The 21,655-nt window shown below is 39.8% G+C and overlaps 1 protein-coding gene across 1 annotated transcript in view; it reads left to right on the top strand.

Annotated features, from left to right (window-relative positions):
• LOC139708544 (NACHT, LRR and PYD domains-containing protein 3-like) overlaps window positions 1-21,058 on the top strand; it is a 35,745-nt gene extending 14,687 nt beyond the window's left edge. The window contains exons 2-3 of the mRNA XM_071620486.1: window positions 8,525-8,677; window positions 21,053-21,058. Coding sequence (XP_071476587.1) covers window positions 8,525-8,677; window positions 21,053-21,058 — 159 coding nt within the window. The remainder of the gene's footprint in view (window positions 1-8,524; window positions 8,678-21,052) is intronic.
• The last annotated feature ends 597 nt before the right edge of the window (window positions 21,059-21,655 follow it).

Below are 21,655 nucleotides of genomic sequence, written 5' to 3'. Positions count from 1 at the left end.
AAGGGAGGGGGGCGCACCGGGCGGAACTGCTGGCAATTACTGGCAGCAACATCAGGTGAATTGAATAACGATTAAATGCAAGCGAGCTTGAAAATCTTACATTTTACAGTCCCAAGACTGCCGTTCTAAACCATATTTTTTCGCTTTGGAAATTAAAGGGGGGGGGGGGGGGTGGAGCGCATGCCACCGGGCGGAACTGCTGGCAATTACTGGCAGCAACATCAGGTGAACTGCATAACGATTCAATGCGAGCGAGCGAAGAGAGCGAACTTGAAAATTTTGACATTTTACAGTAGAAAAACTGCCGTTTGTAGCTATATTCTTTCGCTTTGGAAATTAAGGGGGGCGCACTGGGCGCAACTGCTGGCAATTACTGGCAGCAATAATATCAGGAGAATTTAGATGCGAGCGAGCGGAGCGAGCGACCTTGAAAATTTTGACATTTTACAGTCCAAAAACTGCCGTTTGTAGCTATTATATATATTTTTTTAAAGTAAGGGGGGGGGGGCGCACCGGGTGGAGCTGCTGGCAATTACTGGCAGCAACTTCAGGAGAATGGCATTACGACTAAATGCAAGCGAGCGGAGCTAGCGAGCTTGAAAATTTTGACATTTTACAGTCCAAAAACTGCCGTTTGTAGCATGATACTTTTTCGCTTTGGAAATGAAGAGGGGGCGGGGGGGGGGACGCCCGGTGCGCCCCTCCCCCTGGATACGCCACTGGTAGTCAAGGGTGTCGTCGGTTTATGTTCATGACTGGGGGAGGTATCAGACCAGCGAGGTGGCGTAGAAGTGACCAAGCATGGGAAGGATGTCCAAAATCTATCTAAATAGTAAACACTGTGTAGAATACACTGCGAGTCTTGTATATAGTAGATGTGCATAAAATCAGTGCTGCCAGAACCAGGGGTGCGAATTGTTTTTGCCTACGATTTTTTTTTTGTCCCCGATGCAAAATTTCAAAAAATAAATAAATAAATAAAAAATAATAATTATTCAGGGTCCGGCGTTGAGGTCGCTCCCAGACTGAGGTTTTTTTTTTTTTTTTTTTTTTTTTTTTTAAGGGTCTGAAGGGGGGTGCGTTCGCACCCAACGCACCCCCCCCCCCCCCCTGGTGACGCCCATGTCATTTATGCGTCTTTCATATTTGACGTGAAGCAAGCACATTTTTTTTTTCGTTCGATTTGCTGCGATGTGAAGTCAATACTCGTAATGTTGGGGGCTGGTACTCATTATTGGCAACACTTGTGCTACTAGTATTTTCATTCGATACTGGATTTCGATAAAAGGCAGTTGATTGGAAGGTAGCACCAACGCTGCACCAGCACATGGCACCGAATTTGAAAGGATTCATTTCAGACAATGGATAAATATTTTAATATACTGTAGTAAAGTCAGTCAAACAGCAGAAAGTTAGAACTGACGAGCTTCTACAATATAAGACATTAGGTTTGATTATGAATATGCTATTCAAATACAGTGAGTAAAACGTTAGTTCAAAAGAACCTGCAGTCATACACGAAGCATTGTTTTGCTAGTAATGTCAAACCATGGACCTACCACCCATGGACATACATCTCATGCCGTCAAACCCCCGTTTGAGGCGAGACCCCATCACCAAACGAAGCTGATGGGGTGCTATACCCCCCCTAACGATTCCTTGTTTGAGAAGTGGGAGTAGATGTATTTGCCCACTGCAAAATAACTTTCTACTCAGGCGTGGCAAACCTGGAGGCCAAGCCAGGGTTTAATGACTGCAACAGCTGTCATTATTACGTAAAAGCATGATAAGGATATCTGCCTGTGGCAGACCATTCAAAGTGCACTCAATTTTCTCTATTCTTTCTAAAGTTTTAGATTTTATATTCTATTGAGAAATTCTATAGTCATCCGTTTTGAATTCCGAACGAAAAAATGTGACCCATAAATAACGAAAATACAGGAATAAGAAGGAGAGCATCGTAGAAGTTTGTCGACACACACACGCACCATGGAGCTACATAGCCCATGCCAAAACCAAAACAATCTCCTCCTCTCGCGGGTGCCCCCCCCCCCCCCCCCCCCCCGTGGCGGTGACTGATGCTTAGATTAGGCCAGGGTCAAGGAACAGGTGTTTTATATCTTTGATTTTTAAGTCCTTGATTGCCAAGATATACACTGGCATTGTCTACAGGGGTGTGGCTTCTTCAAACGAGAGATTTGCCTCATGTTTCGTTTAGTAATTCAATTTCTGTGAAAAGCGTCACAATAACGCTTAAAAGATACTTTCTTGCTTTGATCTCATTGGACATCACCGACAGCCAACTTTGAAACGAAACGGCGCTTTGAGATCTCTAAAACTACTTTAATGCATGTGCAATTGTTGTTATTGTTTTTTATTTTTATCTTCAGGTGAACTATAGACAATTTACAAGAAAAATGCATATACAGTATATGAAGAAAGCGGGGGATTGCCCGTTCAGTCATATTTGCCAAATACGACTGTTCTTCCACAGGATCGGTGATATGGCTTAATAGTCGGTAGTGCCTCAGCCTTCAGATCCAGAGATGCAAGGGAACCAGATTCGATTTCCAAGTCTCACTGATCAATGTAAGCTGCATTCCGCCCTCTCAAAAAAAGAGGCAAAACACTCTGTCCCCCGGATATGACATCAAATGGAGGACCCGTGTGTGAGAGAAAAGGCCGTGTCACACCTTTTCCGGGCAAGCTACTTGTAACAGTAGGGATTTTCCAGCACGCAGGAGAATTTTCCGCGGGCGGACAAGAATGTTTGCGAGTTTCGCGCTTGTGTCTTACCTGCATTACGCGTGTTACTTACCTTCTACTTGCGTGTATTCCGGGTGACCTGCGTGAGAGCTTTGAAACAGATCAGTTTTCCATTACGAACGACTTACGGGTACTCCGAAATACCTGCGATGGAGTTGCCTGCGAGGTGCTGCTGGTAAGGGTCTCCTTCTGGTGTTCTGCGCGTACCTCTGCGAGTGAACCCCCACGACTCACCCGGAGCAAGTTTTGAGCATGCTCAAGGCCTTGTCATACCGTATCTGGTGCAGTTATCCGGGTTGACTTGGGGGGGGGGGAAACAAAGTCGCTACCCGGAGCTCTCCGCAGTTGGTCTGCACCTGACAGTACCTAGCGCGTATCTCGCCCATAGTTTGCCGGAGGTGCGCTCGCATTTATTCGCAGCCAAGTTTTGAGCGTGACCAAAACCTTTTTTCCGGGTGAGTCGCGGGAATTGCCCGCAGAGGTCCACGCAGAACGCCAGTAGGAGGCCATTAGCGGCGGCACCTCGCAGGCAACTCCCACGCAGGTACTTCGCAGTCCCCGTATGCGGCCAAGATAATGACGTTCTGTGGGACTTCTGTCATTCCTTCAGCAGAATTCCTTCACAGAGTTGTCAGTCCCCACGCGCCTGGCACAAAGGTCACATAGTATATACCCGCAAGCAGAACTTAAGTAGAACGCGTCCAGCAAGTAAGACACATGCACTGACTCGCCCAAATCCTTGTCCACCCTCAGAAATTGTGCGGTATGCTGGAAAATCCCCACACGCAACAAGCCCGTGTAGCTTGCCCGAAAGGTGTGACAGGGCCTAAACATGGTTGCGGGTAAAAAAGATTTGCGTGCGCACCTCCGGGCGACTACATGTGAGATACGTGCTAGGTTCTGTTATGTGCGGGTCATCTGCTGGGACCTCCGGGTAGTAACAATTGTTATTCGCATGTCGCAAGCAAGGCATACCCGGAAAGGTGCAACACGGCCTTTACCCATGACTCACGCACGCAAAAGATCCCACTTTATTAATTGCAAAGAGCAGGGTGCCAACCCAGTGAAGTGGTCCCCCCCCCCCCCACACACACACAAACACACACACCCACCCACACAAGAAAACAGGCGAATGATGCTGACCCCTCGTGGTTCACCGCAGGTGACTAGGAATAGTCAACAAACGGTAACAATCAGGCCCATTATGCTATATTACGCTACAAGAAGAACAAGAAGATACTGGTTTTATGGTACAATTCATCTATGTGAAAATTTCATTCAAATACATTCTTGGATATTTTGTCGTTTTAACATTTCGAATTTGGTGTTGTTGTTGTTGTTTTTTGTTGTTTGTTTTGTTTTTGTTTTGCTTTTTACTTTTACATCTAGTGTATTACACTTTGACAGCATAAATCTCGTCAAAAAAAAAAAATACTGACGGTCTTTGAATAGTTGACGAATATTTTTTTTTTCTGTGACATCCATTTATCCAAAGCGTTTCTTTGTAGAAATGGACTCCAGAACTTTAACATCTTTACTGGAGTGGTAAATAACTGTATCATCCGCATAAAGATTAACACGACATGATTAGAAAATGCGAGGCAGGTAGTTAATGAAAACACAAAACAGTAGAGGGCCAAGAAGAGAGCCCTGGGGCTCTGGAGCCGAGGAGCATTCGAAGTGGAGAAATATCGATCTGCATTCGAAGGGGATTCTAATTGGACTATGATTGCATTCTAAATATTTCTATGGCATTCTCAATATTCCCACCGCATTCTAACAACATTTGAAACAATCTGACCTCATCTGAGGAAGAATCGGAACTGCCAAAATATCTCAGATGATCAAAATTAATGCTCATTCAATTACCCCCAGTTAAATACTGGTTAATGAAAAGGCTAGAGTAAAGATAAGTGTTAGGGTTATGTTTGGAGCTAGAGTTTGGGTTAGGGTTAGGATTAGGTTCAGGATTACAGCTGTAGGAGTAGGCCTAGGGTTGGGGTCACGGGAAGGGTCTTGGGTAATTGCCCAGAGGGTAATCATGACACTCTCTTTCAAGGATGTCCTGCTGGAGGACAGCAATCTGTAGCAAAGCAACATGGTTCAAGGATGATCGGGTTAAGACTGGTGACAATGACCATTAATACGCTCTCGGAGACCATTCCTGCGGCATTCTTGACACACACGGGACATTCGTGTCGCATTCCAAGTACGTTCTAAGTGTATTCTAATTCTTCGGGCTGCATTCTGTTTGAATTCGTGAACATTCAAAGTATAATTATATGGTAGCCATTCCGGGAACGTTCTGACCGCATGACGAGTTTGTACTGCATTCTGACCATCAGACTTCGGGCAGTAATCCAACTGTGGTCGTATGGCATTCGAAGTGCTTTCTAAAAATTCTAACCACATTCAAACAGCTTTTTGAATATTCCTACAGCGTTCCAAGTACATTTGAGCAGCATTCGAGAGCTACTTTATTCGGAATGTGCAAGAATGATTCAAAAAGGGTTCGAAGTGCTTTCCAAGTATTCGAACAGCATTCCCTACCAAGTTGTTAGAATTTGAATTTTTCTCACGAATGTGGCACGAATTTTGAAAATCCTTAATTCCGGCTGGTTCTGTTTGATTCGTGCTGATTCCGAATTAGTGTGATTGGGGTATGAACCATTAAAGTGTAACACCATTTATGCCGATCCTAGACAATTTGTTTATCATTACTTTGTGATCGACAGTGTCAAACGCTTTCTGAAGCTTGAAGAAAATTGCGCCGGTGTATTCATCTTCATCCATGGCCAAAAGCCATTCGTCAGATACCTTTATAATTGCGGTCACAGTGGAATGATTTGCGCGGAATCGAGATTGCATTCTTAAAGGAAACACAAGCCCGATTGCGTAAAAGCAGCAACATTAGTAGAACACATCAGTGAAAGTTTGAGGAAAATCGGACAATAGAAGCAAAAGTTATGAATTTTTAATGTTTTGGAGTTGGAACTGCTGAATGAGGAGACTACTAGAGGTTATGACGTATGACTCGCACAAATCCTTGTTCGCCCTCAGAAATTCCCGGTATGCTGGAAAATCCCTACACGAAACAGAATGCATAGCTTGCCCGGAAAGGTGTGACAGGGCCTAATCATGGTTGCGGGTACAAAGGTGAGATACGTGCTAGGTACTGTCATGTGCGGCTCATTCCGGGGACCTCCGGGTAGTAAAAATTGTTCTTTGCAAGTCGCACGCAAGGCTTGCCCGGAAAGGTGTGACACGGCCTTTAGGTACTCGCGCTCTCAAACTGATGAGAATGAGTGAAAAGATATTGACGACATACATGTAGGTTCATATTCCTTTCGATATCTCAGTTCTGAACCTCTCACTTGTCCGCTCTATGTTTCACCATACGACCCGTCGTGGTTGAAGGTCTGAGCCGTCTCGTTTGGCGATGTACACTTCAATGGATCCCGAAAGTGTGTATGGGACTGAGTGACTCCAATAGTGAGCTTTTCGTAGTGACTAAGACCAGTCCTGACAAATAATACATTACGGTTCACCTCCAAGCTGGCTCTTGACACCAAGCGATATTAGAATTTTAGCTCGGTGAAAATGCATCATCATATCCCAATAATCGTATTAGGGTAATCACCCCCCCCCCCCCCCCTCCGGGCAAATATTACCCCCTGGCAAAACACTGGTTAGTGATAAGGATAGTGTAAAGATTAAAGTTAGCGTTAGGTTTAGGATTAGAGTTTGGGTAAGGGTTTGGATTAAGTTCAGGATTAGGATTAGGGTGAGGGTGAGGGCAAGGGTCAGGGGTAATTCCTCTAGACCTCAATCCCCCCCCCCCCCCAACCCCAATAATGACAAAATCAGAGGTAGGATATAAGGCAGCTGTAAGGCTGAAATCGGGTCAATTGAATACAGGTATGCTTGACATAGCATACAGCATCATCACCATACTACGCAATTGAAGTGCATTGGAAAACCATCGCCCATGCAGGTAACGTTGTTGGCAAAATGGGAGTACTTTACGTGTGAAAAGCAGTTTCATTATGATTATTAATGTACTGTTTCCTATTTTCGTACATTGTTTTAAAGTAAACACGGACAGTAATGGACAAGGTAGACGACAAGCATGTCTTGCTATTAAGCAACCATACTTGCGTGTCTACAAACATCTGCTTCGGTAAACACTAACTCTGTGACACGAAATTTGTCCTTATTTTTAAGTTTTTTCTGCTTCTCATCATCGTTGTTGTTTTTTTTTTTCTCTCTAGGGCATTTGAGTCTGAAAAGGCGCCTAGACTAAATAAAACCGAAATGAGGGAAATGCTTCGTAAGTCTCTGGTGATGCACGATTGCACAATCGCCAGTGGTACTCCAGGGGCCCGTTGCATAAAACTCCAACCGGATTTTTTTCCGGTTGAAATCACAAAATTCCGGTTGGAAGCTCCCAACCAGAGTTTTTATGCAACGGATTTTACATTCTTAGATTAGCAACCTTAAAAAATTCAGGTTGGGCAAATCCCAACCTGAATTTTCTAAGGTTGCTAAAAAAGTTTTATGCAACGGTACCCAGTGGTTTACATTTTTTTTTTTTTTACTGTCCCATTCATCCCACAGCCAGCACGGCTTGGTAAAGAATAAGCGCTTGACTAGACCCTGTGCTTCAGAGCCTCTTTTCTCAGTCCACACTTTTCCTGAGTTGTGCTTTCTTTCCAATATTTAGATAGGTTAGGGGAATCCATTTGAGTTGAGTTATACATCATTTTAAAGCCTAACGTCTGCTTTTTTTTAGGATATGCTCTTAACTAAAAATCCTTGTCTGGCTACTTTTTGTTGGTTTTGAGATGCAGGGTCACATAGTCCCTTCAAATATATTCCATGAGAAAAGCTTTCATCTTCCAAAAATGGAGTTTGTAGAGAAATTCATACTCAATATCTGCAGCTATTCAGTTTTTGCTAAACTGCATTTTTGATATTGAATTGTTTTTCTCATTTATTTCAGTATCTTTGGTAAGAGTTAGTGATGGGGTCAGGGATGTTCCATTATATTCAAGTGTTGCACTGTTGCCACTGTCTAACACTTTTTGTGCCATTGTGGAAATCCCCTGTGTGCCATAGGTAATAAACATTTTTCTGAGACATCAACGTATTCATGTTTGGGGGAAAACGTTTTGTTTTTCAAATCTACCTCGATTTTATAGATTTTTGTTACCCTGGACATGTACTGTGTAAAGTTGTTGAGACAATGCCAAACTTTTCTTTGATTCAAATGGTAAGACAAATCTATGCATGCTTTTCTTTCAAATAACCAAAAGATACATTACATTGAAGAGACGTAATTTTTTGCACACACGGGTCTGTGCGTTTTAGCAGAATATGCGAACTGAGTCGGGCGTGCGAGCACGGCACATAAAGAGCTAACCATCTGAATGTGCTCATCAAGATGGACATGATAAATTAGATGGGGCCGATTCTGGTAGGATCAAAAAACACCTCAGCGCATAGTCCATTTGTAGTAGGTCCATGATTAAACCACCAAACCTCACCTCTAGTTCAAAGAAAGTGAATACACATTTAGTTTTTAGTCCCTTCACCTCAGTCTATTTGTGCAAACACCAATATAATATATTGAATGTATCACGTCTTTTTTTATCTATTTTCCCCACCTGCAATGCAATTGTATCATTATACGATAACGCCTCGCTGCCGGAATTTCTACCGTAAACTACTATAAATAATAAATGCCCGTTTCCGACAGAAATCGTTATTGATCGAGCATGAGGGATGCATAAGAACTGTATCACGTGGAGTGGCAGGAGGGCTTTCTTCCAGCGATGTGCTGCGAAGTGTAGAAATACACAAATCAACATGCCAAATTTCAACCCTCGTTGCAGAAGCTCCAAATTGTCAGGTAAGATCCAATAACGATTTCCATACCTTTAGTGTCCATGTAATGACATAAATGTTAAGAGTTAAATGTCAGTAGTACATGTATAAGCAGTACAGTGGCGTGCATGAATTGAAACATTCTTACGTAAATCTATTCCACACGTTCACAAGTTCACAAGTTGTATGATTATTTTTTTAAAAGGATGAGAAGTTCTTTTAAGCGGAGAGACAGTTGTCAAGAGATAGCACATCGGAACACTGAATACAGAGGAAAACAAAGAATATGATTAAGGGAAGAAGCGAATGAAGTAAGAGAATGTACATGTGACCGTGCATCACAAAACCAACAAAAAGTCGCACCCCTTCACCCTAAAAACAGATTGGTTAAAAAATCAACCAATCTCATTGGTTAACCCGATGTTGGTTGTTTCAGCCATTATATTGGTTATAAACTAACCAATTCGTTGGTCAACCAGTAACCAATGTAATTGGTTATGCTATATTGGTTGTTTCAGCCATTATATTGGTTATAAACTAACCAATTCGTTGGTCAACCAGTAACCAATGTAATCGGTTAGGCTAGCTAGGGCCTGTAACCAATCCACATTGGTTGCCGCGCTCACAGTCATGCAGTTATCATATTTCTTTATTATTTATTTTTTTTGTTGTAAGCGACATTTTCTGTTGTTTTGCAGAGTTTGTTTTAAATAGTTTAACCATAAGGCCGGTTTATGCATCTCACAGTAAAAAAACCAACAACAACACTATCAGTACGTTTTGTATAAAACTTTGTCTCGCGGGAAGTGAGGAAGTGGGTCATCTGACTGGACCCACGCGGTCGGCCATTCCTGAATAACCTATACGAGCGCGATATCAAAAGATATTTCATACTTGACCTACTTCGATTTTCTTACAGAAAATTGTAAAAAAGTTGTGAAAATAAGACGCTACTATTAAAGAATGGTTAAACATATCAACTTAATTGGAACTTAATTCATTCATGCGATAATTTAGTGCAGATCGATAATGAGACAATGCATTAGTTACATATTACGCATGATTGCATTGACAAAATACAATTACTGGCCGAAACTGAAATGAAATGAATAAAATGAACTTGTGTATGTGTGTGTGTGTGTGTGTGTGTGTGTGCACGCGCGCGCATTTGTGTGCGGGAATAAAAGGCGTTTTTTTTTTCAGTTTGAACATAATTTCTGTTGGTTCTTATATCGATCATGCATCTCCATTACGAGACCATGTAAAAATAACAAAATGTGATTCCAGGTGGAGCTTGATTGTTGTCGGGTTTTTTTTTTATTATATCAATATTGCATTTTCATTTAGAGAGTATGTATGTACAAAATAACTTAAACATCGAATATCAAAGCCTATAGTTTTTTCAACTTTCATGTTTCCATACGACATACATTTTGCTTGTCTAAATATGTGTGTTTTGGTCACAAAGACGTCTTTAAGAAGCCATAAAATCGTCAAAAGTCGACATACGTTTTTCTTCTATATCGATCTTGAATATTCATGAGAGATGATCTGATATGCAAAAACTATTGGCAAAAAGCAAATACATTAATCTATAAGATATTCATATTGACTTCGATCTTAAAATGTGTAGAAAAATTGTATACTTTATTGTGATATTCATAATTCAAATTTCAACTTCTGTTTCAGGAAATATTTCATATTTCAGCTGGCCTGATAAGAATGGAATATAGTTCAGTAACCATGCCTTCAATCATTTCAATTTTTCGTTGGTATATAAACCATGGGTTGCATTGCGATTGTAGTTAGAAATAGGACATAGACATAGATTCTAGTGTGCTAGGGTGTGTAGGATAGGTCATTTATATTCAATAGGCCAACATTACGTCATCGTTGGTTGTGCACTAGAGTCTAGCTAAAAGTGTACGATATGAAATTAGCCGTAAATATGACGTGTGACAATCATCACTCGTATTCATGAAATGTGGTTAGATCCCAACCAATATCACTGGTCTCTTCAACCAATGTGGATTGGTTACGTCATATATATAGCCCATACTAGATTAACCAATCTATGGCTAAACTAACCAATCCATGTTGGTTAAATGTGCAACCAATGTAGATTGGTTGATATTTGAACCAAACGAGATTAGTTACTGTAACCAAGAGATTGGTTGGACACATATCTACCAACGAGATTGGTTAAATTTAACCAATATATTGGTTATTCCAACCAATTTGTTTTTAGAGTGTTGATTTCACGTGAGGACTCGGACAAAAAGTGAAACATGGTAACCAAGACAATTTTTACTTTTTTATGTTTGCTGAAAGAGCTATTTTTCTTCTTTATTATTCCGAAGTGAGAAACCATTTTCGGCAATCTCTCTCTCTCTCTCTCTCTCTCTCTCTCTTTGATTGTAGTGGAGAGTGATCAGGTATGTCTTAAAGTACCCTTTTCATTTCTTGAAAATACTTTGCACATTAATCACTTTAAATTTTAACAACTTTTAAAATGGATAATGCTACTGCTCTGAAAGTTGGCATAAATCATTGACAGAATGTGTTCATAGAAGGTGCTCAATTTGAGCTTAATCTGATTATCCCTTCATTGTTGTTGCTATTGTAGTTAACATTCTGTTTTTATGCGTCCGCCACGAAGTGTCACCGGAGGCATTATGTTCTCGGGTTGTCCATCCGCCCTTCCGTCCGTAGCCACTTAAGTAGACGGCGTAACGAAAAAAAAAAAAAAAAAATATATATATATATTTATATATATACATGTATATGAATTATCCTAATGGAACTTCGAAGATATCATTAGTTATGCGTGGGCGGAGTTTCAGGTCAAAGGTCAAAAAGTCAAGATAAAACGCTTAAAATTTCACTATTTTCCCCATGTTTCTTTTCTCTCAAATTTATCCTCATTACTGATAGAATTCATTTATAATCATGGAAGCCACACACTAACCTGGCGAATGACATATTTCATTTATAATAGTTTTAGTTTTGAGATTCTATTTATTACGTGAAATATATATGAAAATTTGCGATAGTGCTGCTACTTGCATTCGATAGCACTGTATGATCAACGTGTTAGGAATAATACTGTGTTACAAACAAATACCCTCATTGTCGTAATTTCAATCAATTATTTATAGGACCAATTTAGCCAAACGAAACATCATGAATTCAGAATTTCTTTTTCTACTTAACCATTTGCTTTGATATCATTTTCAGTGATCCCCGGGTCACTCTTACACAAATAACCTACATCAAATGCATTCAACCACTTATAGAATGATACTTGGCTGATATATTCTGCTCATCTTGTACTTCTTCTGTATGTACTATTCTGTGGAGTAGACGAAACAGTGTGTCACACTTGTAATACCTAGACTAGTAACGACACTTGATTGTATAATATGCGCATCGATACATTAGTGAACATAAAACTAAGTTCTAGACTTTTGTATTTTCATAGTCTGCACTATTTTGTGTTGTTATACTGTTGGACCAATACCTTCCAAAATTAAGGAATTCGTTGTTGCTGGTGCTGTTGTAATTGTTTAATGGACATTTTACTTGTTTGTCTATTAGTAAATTAGCAACGTTTGTTCCATTTCGCTGCAGATTACTGATCTGGAATTATTTCGGGTCTTTGTTAACGAAGATTCCTCATCACCTTCGTGTGGATGTAACCTAGCCCGATGGATATGTACTATGCCATGTCTTCGGCGCTTGTGCGTGAACAATGCAATCATGCCGGATGGTTTCGTCTCAACAGCTGTCACCTTAGCAGCATCGTGCCAGGTATGTCAATAGGCGTTTTCACATCAGCCAGATGTTTCGAAATAGCGCGCTATTTTCTGACTTGCGAAATTTTCCCGATAGCGAATCATGAGGAATTTTTGAGAGGGCACACACATTACTGATGCTGTTTGCACATACTCAGCTGTCGAATTAGCTATTTTAAAATTTTGAACTATTCGGGCTACCCCCTCTTCGGGCTGATGTGAATAAGAAATGAAATAGCGCTCTAATTCGCAATAGCGGAAAATATTTCGAGCTTGGATTTTTATCGGGCTGATGTGAAAATGCCTTGTATAGCTAACATTATTAATACTAGTATTTGTTTATAAATGTTCACGTGTATTCGCATAATTTTATTCATTATTGGGGGATTAAAGAGGACGGAGTTATCATATCGTCATGCGGTATTATCGGTTGGAAGGTATTTCATTTTTTCCACGTTTTCCTAAGTGTGTAACAATTCTACGTAGTGTGTAACGCTGGCTTTCGAATAATGTCAAACCCTTCAATGCAGAAAACATTACATACATCGGAAGAAAACTGCTTTATTGTTGTCCTCGATAAAATGTTTACAAAAAAGACTATGACTAATTGAGAAGGATGAATTCCTTAACTTCATTCGTCTCGCCCAATTGTAGTATCATTCTGGTGATACAACAGCAGTTCTCTATCCGTTAATGTAACCATTTTTGCTATGAAATGAATGACACACGCGCGTTTCCGATATGTTTGTTTCTTTGTAGTACTTCGAAGTAAATTTGACATGGGAATTCGTTGAGATAAATTAGTGAACATGTTTAAAACCAAGTTCTTGCCTTTTTTATTTTCATAGTCTACACTATTTTGTGTTGTTATAATGTTGGACCAATACCTTCCAAAATCGAGGAATTTGTTGTTGCTGGTGTTGTTGTTGCTGTTGCTGTTGTTTAATGGACATTTCACTTTTTTGTCTGTTAGTAAATTAGCAACGTTTGTTCCATTTTGCTGCAGATTACTGATCTGGAATTAACTGAGCTCTTTATTAACGAAGATACCGCACAACCTTCGTTTGGAGGTAACCTAGCCCGATGGATATGTACTATGCCATGTCTTTCGCGTTTGTGCGTAAAGGAGGTATTCATGCCGGAAGATTTCCTCTCAACAGCTGTCACCTTAGCAGCATCGTGCCAGGTATGACTATATAGCTAACATTATGAGTAATAGTAATTGTTTATTAATGTTCGCGTGTAGGCTATATGCATAATTCTATCTATTATTGGAGGATTAAAGAGGACGGAGTTATCATATCGTCATGCGGTATCATCGGTTGGAAGGTATTTCATATTTTCCACGTTGTCCTAAGTCTGTAACAATTCCACGTAGTGTGGCTCTCGAATAATGTCAAACCCTTCAATGCAGGAAACAATACATGCTTTGGAAGAAAACTGCTGTATAGTGTACTATTGATTCACTGCTTCGCTCCTTTTATTTCAAAGTTTTCCATAAAGCAATTGCGTTGAATGATTTTTTGTTTAAGATTAAAAGAAAAGATATGCCAAATTGTTCTTTATGTAACAAGACGCCAGAGACGATTGTTCATTTATTCCTTCACTGTGAGAAAGTAAAGTCAATTTGGAATGAGGTTATCAGTATTATTAATCAGAAAGAAGGTACAAATAGAATCGTCTCAGAGTTTGAAAAAAAATTTTTGGTATAAATATGACGATACATTTTAAACTTATGTTTTTCTTCTCGTAAAATATTGTATTTATATTTGTAAATTTCAGGGTACCACCCCAGAGTTCATGGGATTGAAAGCTTGTCTTAAGACTAACAAGGATTCAGAGTATATTTTGTCAAAGAAAAAGGGTACGCTTGCTTTACATTTTCCAAAATGGAGACTGGATTTTTAACTTGTTTATGTAGTCGAACCCGGAGTCCCGGATGTGTCACATATTTTGTTGGTCCCCTTTTATTGTTTGTTTTTGTATCTTGATAGACTACGGACCTGATGAAGCAAAAGGTTAATGGTAAAAATATGTTCCTAAAAACCTCGTTATAACACTGTTTTATTTGATAGAATGTATATTGTTTAGCAACTCATAATTGACATGCTTAGTTTTTGTATGCTGCTTCTTATTTTTTTTTTCTTTTCTTGTTTATTCCTATTTGTATAATCATGTTTTTGATCTCTGTAATTTTGTTTGATGTTGTTTAATAAAAAGAAATGAAAGAAAAAAAAACTGCTGTATTGTTGTCCTCGATAAAATGTTTACAAAAAAAAAGACTATGACCAATTGAGAAGGATAAATTCCTTAACTTCATTCATCTCGCCCAATTGTAGTATCATTCTGATGATACAACAGCAGTTCTATATCCGTTAATCTAACCATTTTTGCTATGAAATGAATGACACACTTGCGTTCCGGTATGTTTGTTTCTTTGTAGTATTTCGAAGTAAATATGACATGGGAATTCGTTGAGAAACTGGCAAGAATTTATTTACCGGACGTAGGTGACGTTGTCTAGTTTCGACTGTTTTTGCAAAGACTTCATTTAATTGCAAACACGTCAATATATTTTCTCTCCAAATTCTTATCATCACTGATAGAAGTCATTTATAATCATGGAAGCCACACACTAAACCAGGGCCCTATTTCATAAAAGGTTGATATGAAAACAACTCTTGTTGGAATGGCAATTGTCATGGTAACGACAAGAATCCAGCTTCCTGATTGGCTGTTGCTATTGGAATTAGCCATTCCAACAAGAGTTGCCATCCTAACATCTTTCATGAAACAGGGCCCTGGTGAATGATATATTTTATTTATAATAGTTTTAGTTTTGAGATTTTATCTATTACTTGCAATATATATGAAAATTTGCCATAGTGCTGCTACCTGCATTCGACAGCATTGTATGATCAAACTGTTGGTAATAATACTGTATTACAAACAAATACGCTCATTGTCGTATTTTTATAGGACCAATTTAGCCAAGCAAAACATCATAAATTCAATTTTTTTCTACTTAACCATTTGCTTTGATACTTTTTCAGTAATCCCCGGGTCACTCTTACACATATAACCTACATCAAGTGCATTCAACCGCTTATAGAATGATACTTCACTCTAAAAACGCAAATGTTGAATCAACATTTTAAAAGGGCCGAGGAGTGACAGCATTTTGAAGTGTTGCATCCAACTTTTAAAATAACATTTGAAATGTTGAATCTAGCAGGAAAACCGACACTTTGAAAATGTTGTCACTCCTCGGCCCTTCTCAAATGCTAATTCAACATTTGTGTTTTTAGAGTGTTGGCTGATGTATTCTGCTCATCGTGTACTTCTTTTGTATGTACTATTCTGTGGAGTAGACAAAACGGTGTGTCACACTTGTAATACCTAGACTAGTAACGACACTTGATTGTATAATATGCGCATCGATAGATTAGTGAACATGTTTAAAGCCAAGTTCTAGACTTTTGTATTTTCATAATCTACACTATTTTGTGTTGTTATAATGTTGGACCAATACCTTCCAAAATCGAGGATATTGTTGTTGTTGTTGCTGTTGTTGTTGTTGTTGTTGTTGTTATCTAATTGACATTTTATTTGTTTGTCAAATAGTAAATTAGGCGTGGCAAAAAAAATGCTGAAAACTGCTTATCCAATAAAGGCGAGCCAATGGAGTAAAATGGAGTCAAAAGGGGCCTGAGCTTTCGATCCTAGCAGAATCTTCGTCAGAGGCAAAATGACAAACAAGCAGGGAAAGCAATCACATATAAGGACTTCACACAACAGGAACAAACTGGGACAGGCTAGGTACACAGAACAAAGAAAACAATGGAGAGGGTGGGAGGTCATGGGCAAGGAGCCCAACAGGTGAAGAGAGGGGGATTAGAGCAGGAGGGTGGACGGACAAAAGGCAGAGGAGGGTCAGTGCTGATCAAGAGGATCAAGGGGGCAACCAATGAAGGAAAAGGATGAATAGGTAGGCAACATCAAAGAAGATAAGGAACACCAGAGGGATAAAGAAAGGGAAAGAGTGAAAAAGGCAACAGCAAGGGGAAGGGGGGGGGGGGGGCTGAGCAAACAGTGAACCCTGAAAGGTGTACCAGGAGGAGGCAGCAAAAGGACGTAATCAAACATATCAAAGTGTATATACACACACAGTAATGATATGGATAAGATATGGTTAAAGAAATGAAATAAAACACATATGAAAAACTGGGGGAGGGAAAATTGTATACATTGTATGTAGATAAGCAGGCAAGGCATAGTAAGCACGAGTATGTATAAACCAACAAAACCAAGTGTGTGTATGTGTGGGTGGAAAAAGGCTGTGTAAAAGAGACTCGGACGAATGGAAGGAATTAATTGGGAATAAACAGGTCTGCAAATGGAAAAAGCGCGAAGAAAGAACAAAATGAAATTCAAAGATTGAAAAATAGAATAACAATGGTAATAATAATAATAAAATAAATATAGGGTGGTTAGTCATTTCCCTCCTGGATGTTGATGCCGTGGGGTTGGATGGTGTGAAGTCGTCTCATCCAGAGCTTCTCTCTGCTGGTTCTGACTGTGTCTGGACGAGTGCCTAAAGATTCAATGCCCTGTAGAGTCATATCAGTGATGGAATGATCGGGTAAATTGAAATGGTGGCCCACTGGAGTGTCGAGCTTGACTGTGTTGACAGTAGATCTGTGTCCATAGAAGCGTCTTTTGAGTGTTGTCTTGGTTTCCCCAACATACTGGATTCTACAAACTCTGCAAGTGATGAGATACACACCATTAGTGGTAGTACAAGTGATGTTTCCCTTCGTGTGGTGAGAGAGGCCGGTAGAGTTGCTGGTGAAAGAGTCACTCTCATGGATGTGTATGTTACAAATGATGCACCTACTGGCTGAACATTTGAATGTGCCATGCTGTAAAGGAGAACACGGACGATGAGATCCTTGAGGTTGTGGGGGCGTCGGTATGCCAGGATAGGAGTATCTGGGACTTCAAAAGTAGTAAATTAGCAACGTTTGTTCCATTTCACTGCAGATTACTGATCTGAAATTTACTCGGGTCTATATTAAAGAAGATTCCTCATCACCTGCGTGTGGAGATAACCTAGCCCGATGGATATTTACTATGCCATGTCTTTCGCGTTTGTGCGTAAACGACGCATACATGAACCTAGCCCGATGGATATGTACTATGCCATGTCTTTCGCGCTTGTGCGTAAACGAAGTATCCATGCCGGAAGGTTTCTTCTCAACAGCTGTCACCTTAGCAGCATCGTGCCAGGTATGACGTTATAGCTAACATTATCAATACTAGTATTTCTTTATTAATGTTCGCGTGTATTCGCGTAATTGCATTTATTATTGGGGGATTAATGATGACGGAGTTATCATTATCATCATGCGGTATTATTTTCCACGTTGTCTTACGTCTGTAAAAATTCCACGTAGTGTGTAAAGGCCCCCTCACACCTGAGCGAATTGCCTGAAATATGACTTGCGATGGCTGGCGAAAGGCATTTTTGGAAAAATCGTTTTCAATGGTAATTGATAGTAAGTCATATTTACCCTTCGTGTTTGGGTTCGTACACCTTCTGAACTAACAGTTGCGATTATTCAAATTCGCACGGGATTTTTGAACATGTTTAAAATTTCCCGACGAATTGAAAAATCGTCTGTCATTCGCGTCTCTTATTTAGTCTGCGGTAATCGTTCGTTTATCGTTCGTGTGCTATTGTCACGCATAGTCCCTCATCGCGCTTTTGCCAAGGTGGACCGATCTCGAAAGAACTCTAAACGAAGCAACACGATGACTAAATATGACTTGCGCATAGAAACGAAAATACTATGACAAACGTATTTTCGCTTTCCATCTTCTATGCGAAGGGAAACTAAGATTGACTTTTACAAAATTTGAAAGGCGATGCATACACGAAGGCAAGTCTAAGAGATACTATGACAAACTATGGATTGCGAAGTGATACGAATACGAGCGAATGACCTGACGAAAAAATTGGCGAATGCTGAACTGCTCTATGTGACCAGCCACTCACCACGCAACTCATATATTTTTATAAACATTCCACCTGAAAGTTTCAAAGTAGGCCTATCTTCAGAAAAATGGAAGATGCAGCCCGCCTCAGAGTCCAGTATTTGCTGGCAATGGCTCAGAATGATATCATACATCAGCAGCTAAACCTACACCAGTTCATCAGAGGCCGCTTCAGATGGAGACGAGGCTTCAGACGACGTCGTATCTGGAGAAGGACGTGGCTGAACCCTGCCAGAAGAAGGGCTTTTGGAATCTACGACCAGCTGTTGGTTGAGCTCCGAAGAGAAGGCCCTTCGACTTTCAAGAAATTTCTCTGCATGCCCCCTGACCTCTACGATGAAATCCTCGAGAGGGTCAGAGGAAGAATCAGGAGGCAGCACACCTGGTACAGGGAGCCGCTGGAAGAAGGTCTCAATTTGGCAGCTACTCTCCGTCATCTTGTGTCTGGCACCAAGTACTCCGACATGCAGTATGGGTGGAGGGTGCCTGAAAACGCCCTATCTTTAGTGGCCAGGGAAGTGTGTCAGGCCATATGTGACGAGTATGCAGATGAAGTCATGACAGCCCCTTCAACCCCTGATGGATGGAAACAACTTGCTGGAGGTGGATTCTACAAGCGGTGGAATTTTCCCCACTGTGTGGCAGCTATTGATGGCAAGCATGTGGCCATCAGAAAGCCTCCTCTGTCCGGCTCGCTATGCTGCAACTACATGGGCTTTTTAGTATAATCCTGTTGGCTATAGTGGACAGTAACTACAAATTTATCTGGTGCGATGTAGGTGGTAGGTATGATACAATAGGGGAAAGGGGGTAGGTCGAGTCAATTTAGGGGTACGTCAGATTTGTTATCACCTCACCTCCATTGTTACTGTTTCAATATCTATTTTTTTTTGCTAAAATGATAGCAATTGGGGCAATTCATTTCAGTTTTTGCTTGATACCCTTTTTCTTCTTCAAAAACGTGCTTTAAGAATAATTAATAATATTGGATATTTATTTCACACGAATGATCTTTTGTGTAGAAGCAAAAATCTGAAACTGATTGATTGATTTCATTATTATTATTATTATTATTATGATCATTATTTTATTTGGCAGAAAACATGCAATACATAATCAATTACAAAGCTCAAAACAATCAATCAATACAATAACACAAAAATACCGTAACACTGAATGCACCTGACAGGGCTGCCAGGCGTTGGGCAAGTTAACTAAATAACTGTAGTCTGCGGACCGCCCTAACCTATATCCCTTCCAGATGCATCCAGCGTTACAGATTTATGTGCCACTGATTATCATAAGATATTCATAACTGTACTTTTTAAAATCTCTTGCAAAAAATACAAACTATATAAAAATTTGTTTCATTATAATGTTGGTATTTTTATGTATAAATTTTCAATTGATGAGCTTCCTGACATTTTCGCACTTATGTTCATAAGAAATAACTCTTTTTATATCTACCCAACTCGTCATCGTGATGACTATCACCTTCACTGCAAAAAGTCCGGTGTTAAATAGTGAACACCGAGCTGGTGTTAAATTTTCGGTGCTCATTTATGGTGTTAAACTAACACCTCCGGGTGTCATTTCCAAATATAAAACTGTTTTTGAAGAGTTTCTTAGTAACTGCACTTCTTGTTGATTTTTAATTTAAACAAGACGATCAAGAATTTTACATTAAGATGCTAGATTTTTGAAAAAATGTGAAAATAAATTTACACCACAGTAACACCAGCTGGTGTGGTCTCTTATTGAAGCTGGACGGGTGTTAAACCATTGATATTAACACCAACAAATATCAAATCAACACCATGTGGTGTCATTTTTGAATTAACATCAGCACAGTGTCAAAATAACACCAGGTACAGTGTTAAATTAACACCACGAAGTGTCAGGTGAACACTTTTCAACACCATCACAGTGCATTTTCTACACCTGTGGGTGTGGTCCTCTATTGAAGTTTGATCGATGTTAGATTTAACACCTATGGTGTTAAATCTAACACCGATGTTTTTACAGTGTTCCACGTACTCGCACAATTTTTGCGAAAAAAAAAAAACATTAATGTTTACAGTGCCAAAAATACTGGAATCTTCCGGCTGATTTTACTGTTTATCTTTGACGTCCTTTAAATGTAAATGTTGCGTAGATGATTTCTCTGGCCGCACTGAAATCTGGACTGACCTGGTCGCTTTTATACTCCCCGAGGAGCGCACACACACGTACGAGAACGTCTGATGTATATTCTTTTGTCTTCGTTTCCAATCGCACGCCATATCAAACCATTGCTCATTGTTCGTTCGTGTTATCGGTTCATATCAACCCTTCGCTCACCTTCGGTCGCAATTTACTCAAAGAAGTGAACCGAAAAATCGCTATCCTTCGCATGTCATATTTATCCTTCGCTTACCGTTCGTTAATCATATTTGACTTTAGTTTATAATCGGATGATTTGAAGGCAATTTTATTTGAAATCGTTGAATTCGCGCGCATTTCGTGCGTTTTTCCCATTCGTCCCCCTTCGTCCCCCTGCATTCGCTCAGTTGTGAGGGGGCTTTAACGCTGACTTTCGAATAATGTCAAGCCCCTTCAATGCAAGAAACAATATATACATCAGAAGAAAACTGCTGTATTGTTGTCTTCGATAAAATGTTTACAAAAAAAGACTATGACCGATTGAGAAGGATACATTCCTTAACTTCATTCATCTCGCCAGATTGTAATATCATTCTGATGATACAACAGCAGTTCTATATCCGTTAATCTAACAATTTTTGCCATGAAATGAATGACACACGCGTGTTTCCGATATGTTTGTTTCTTTGTAGTACTTCGAAGTAAATATGACATGGGAATTCGTTGAGAAACTGGTAAGAATGTATTTACCCGACGTAGGTGACGTTGTGTAGTTTCGACTGTTTTTCGCAAAGACTTCATTTAATTGCAAACACGTCAATATATATTCTCTCCAAATTCTTATCATCACTGATAGAAGTCATTTATAATTTTGGAAGCCACACACTAAACCACGGCCCTTTTTCATAAAAGATTGAAATGATAGCAACTCTTGCTGGAATGGCAATTGTCATGGTAACGATAAGAATCCAGCTTCCTGATTGGCTGTTGCTATTGGAAGTTGCCATTCC

This window comes from Diadema antillarum, unplaced genomic scaffold (genome assembly GCF_040938485.1).
Source record: "Diadema antillarum isolate AM-2024a unplaced genomic scaffold, OU_Dant_1.0 seq00001348_RagTag, whole genome shotgun sequence".
Lineage (NCBI taxonomy): Eukaryota > Metazoa > Echinodermata > Echinoidea > Diadematoida > Diadematidae > Diadema > Diadema antillarum.
Note: the sequence above shows the minus strand (reverse complement) of the source record. Positions and strands in the feature narration are given on the sequence as shown.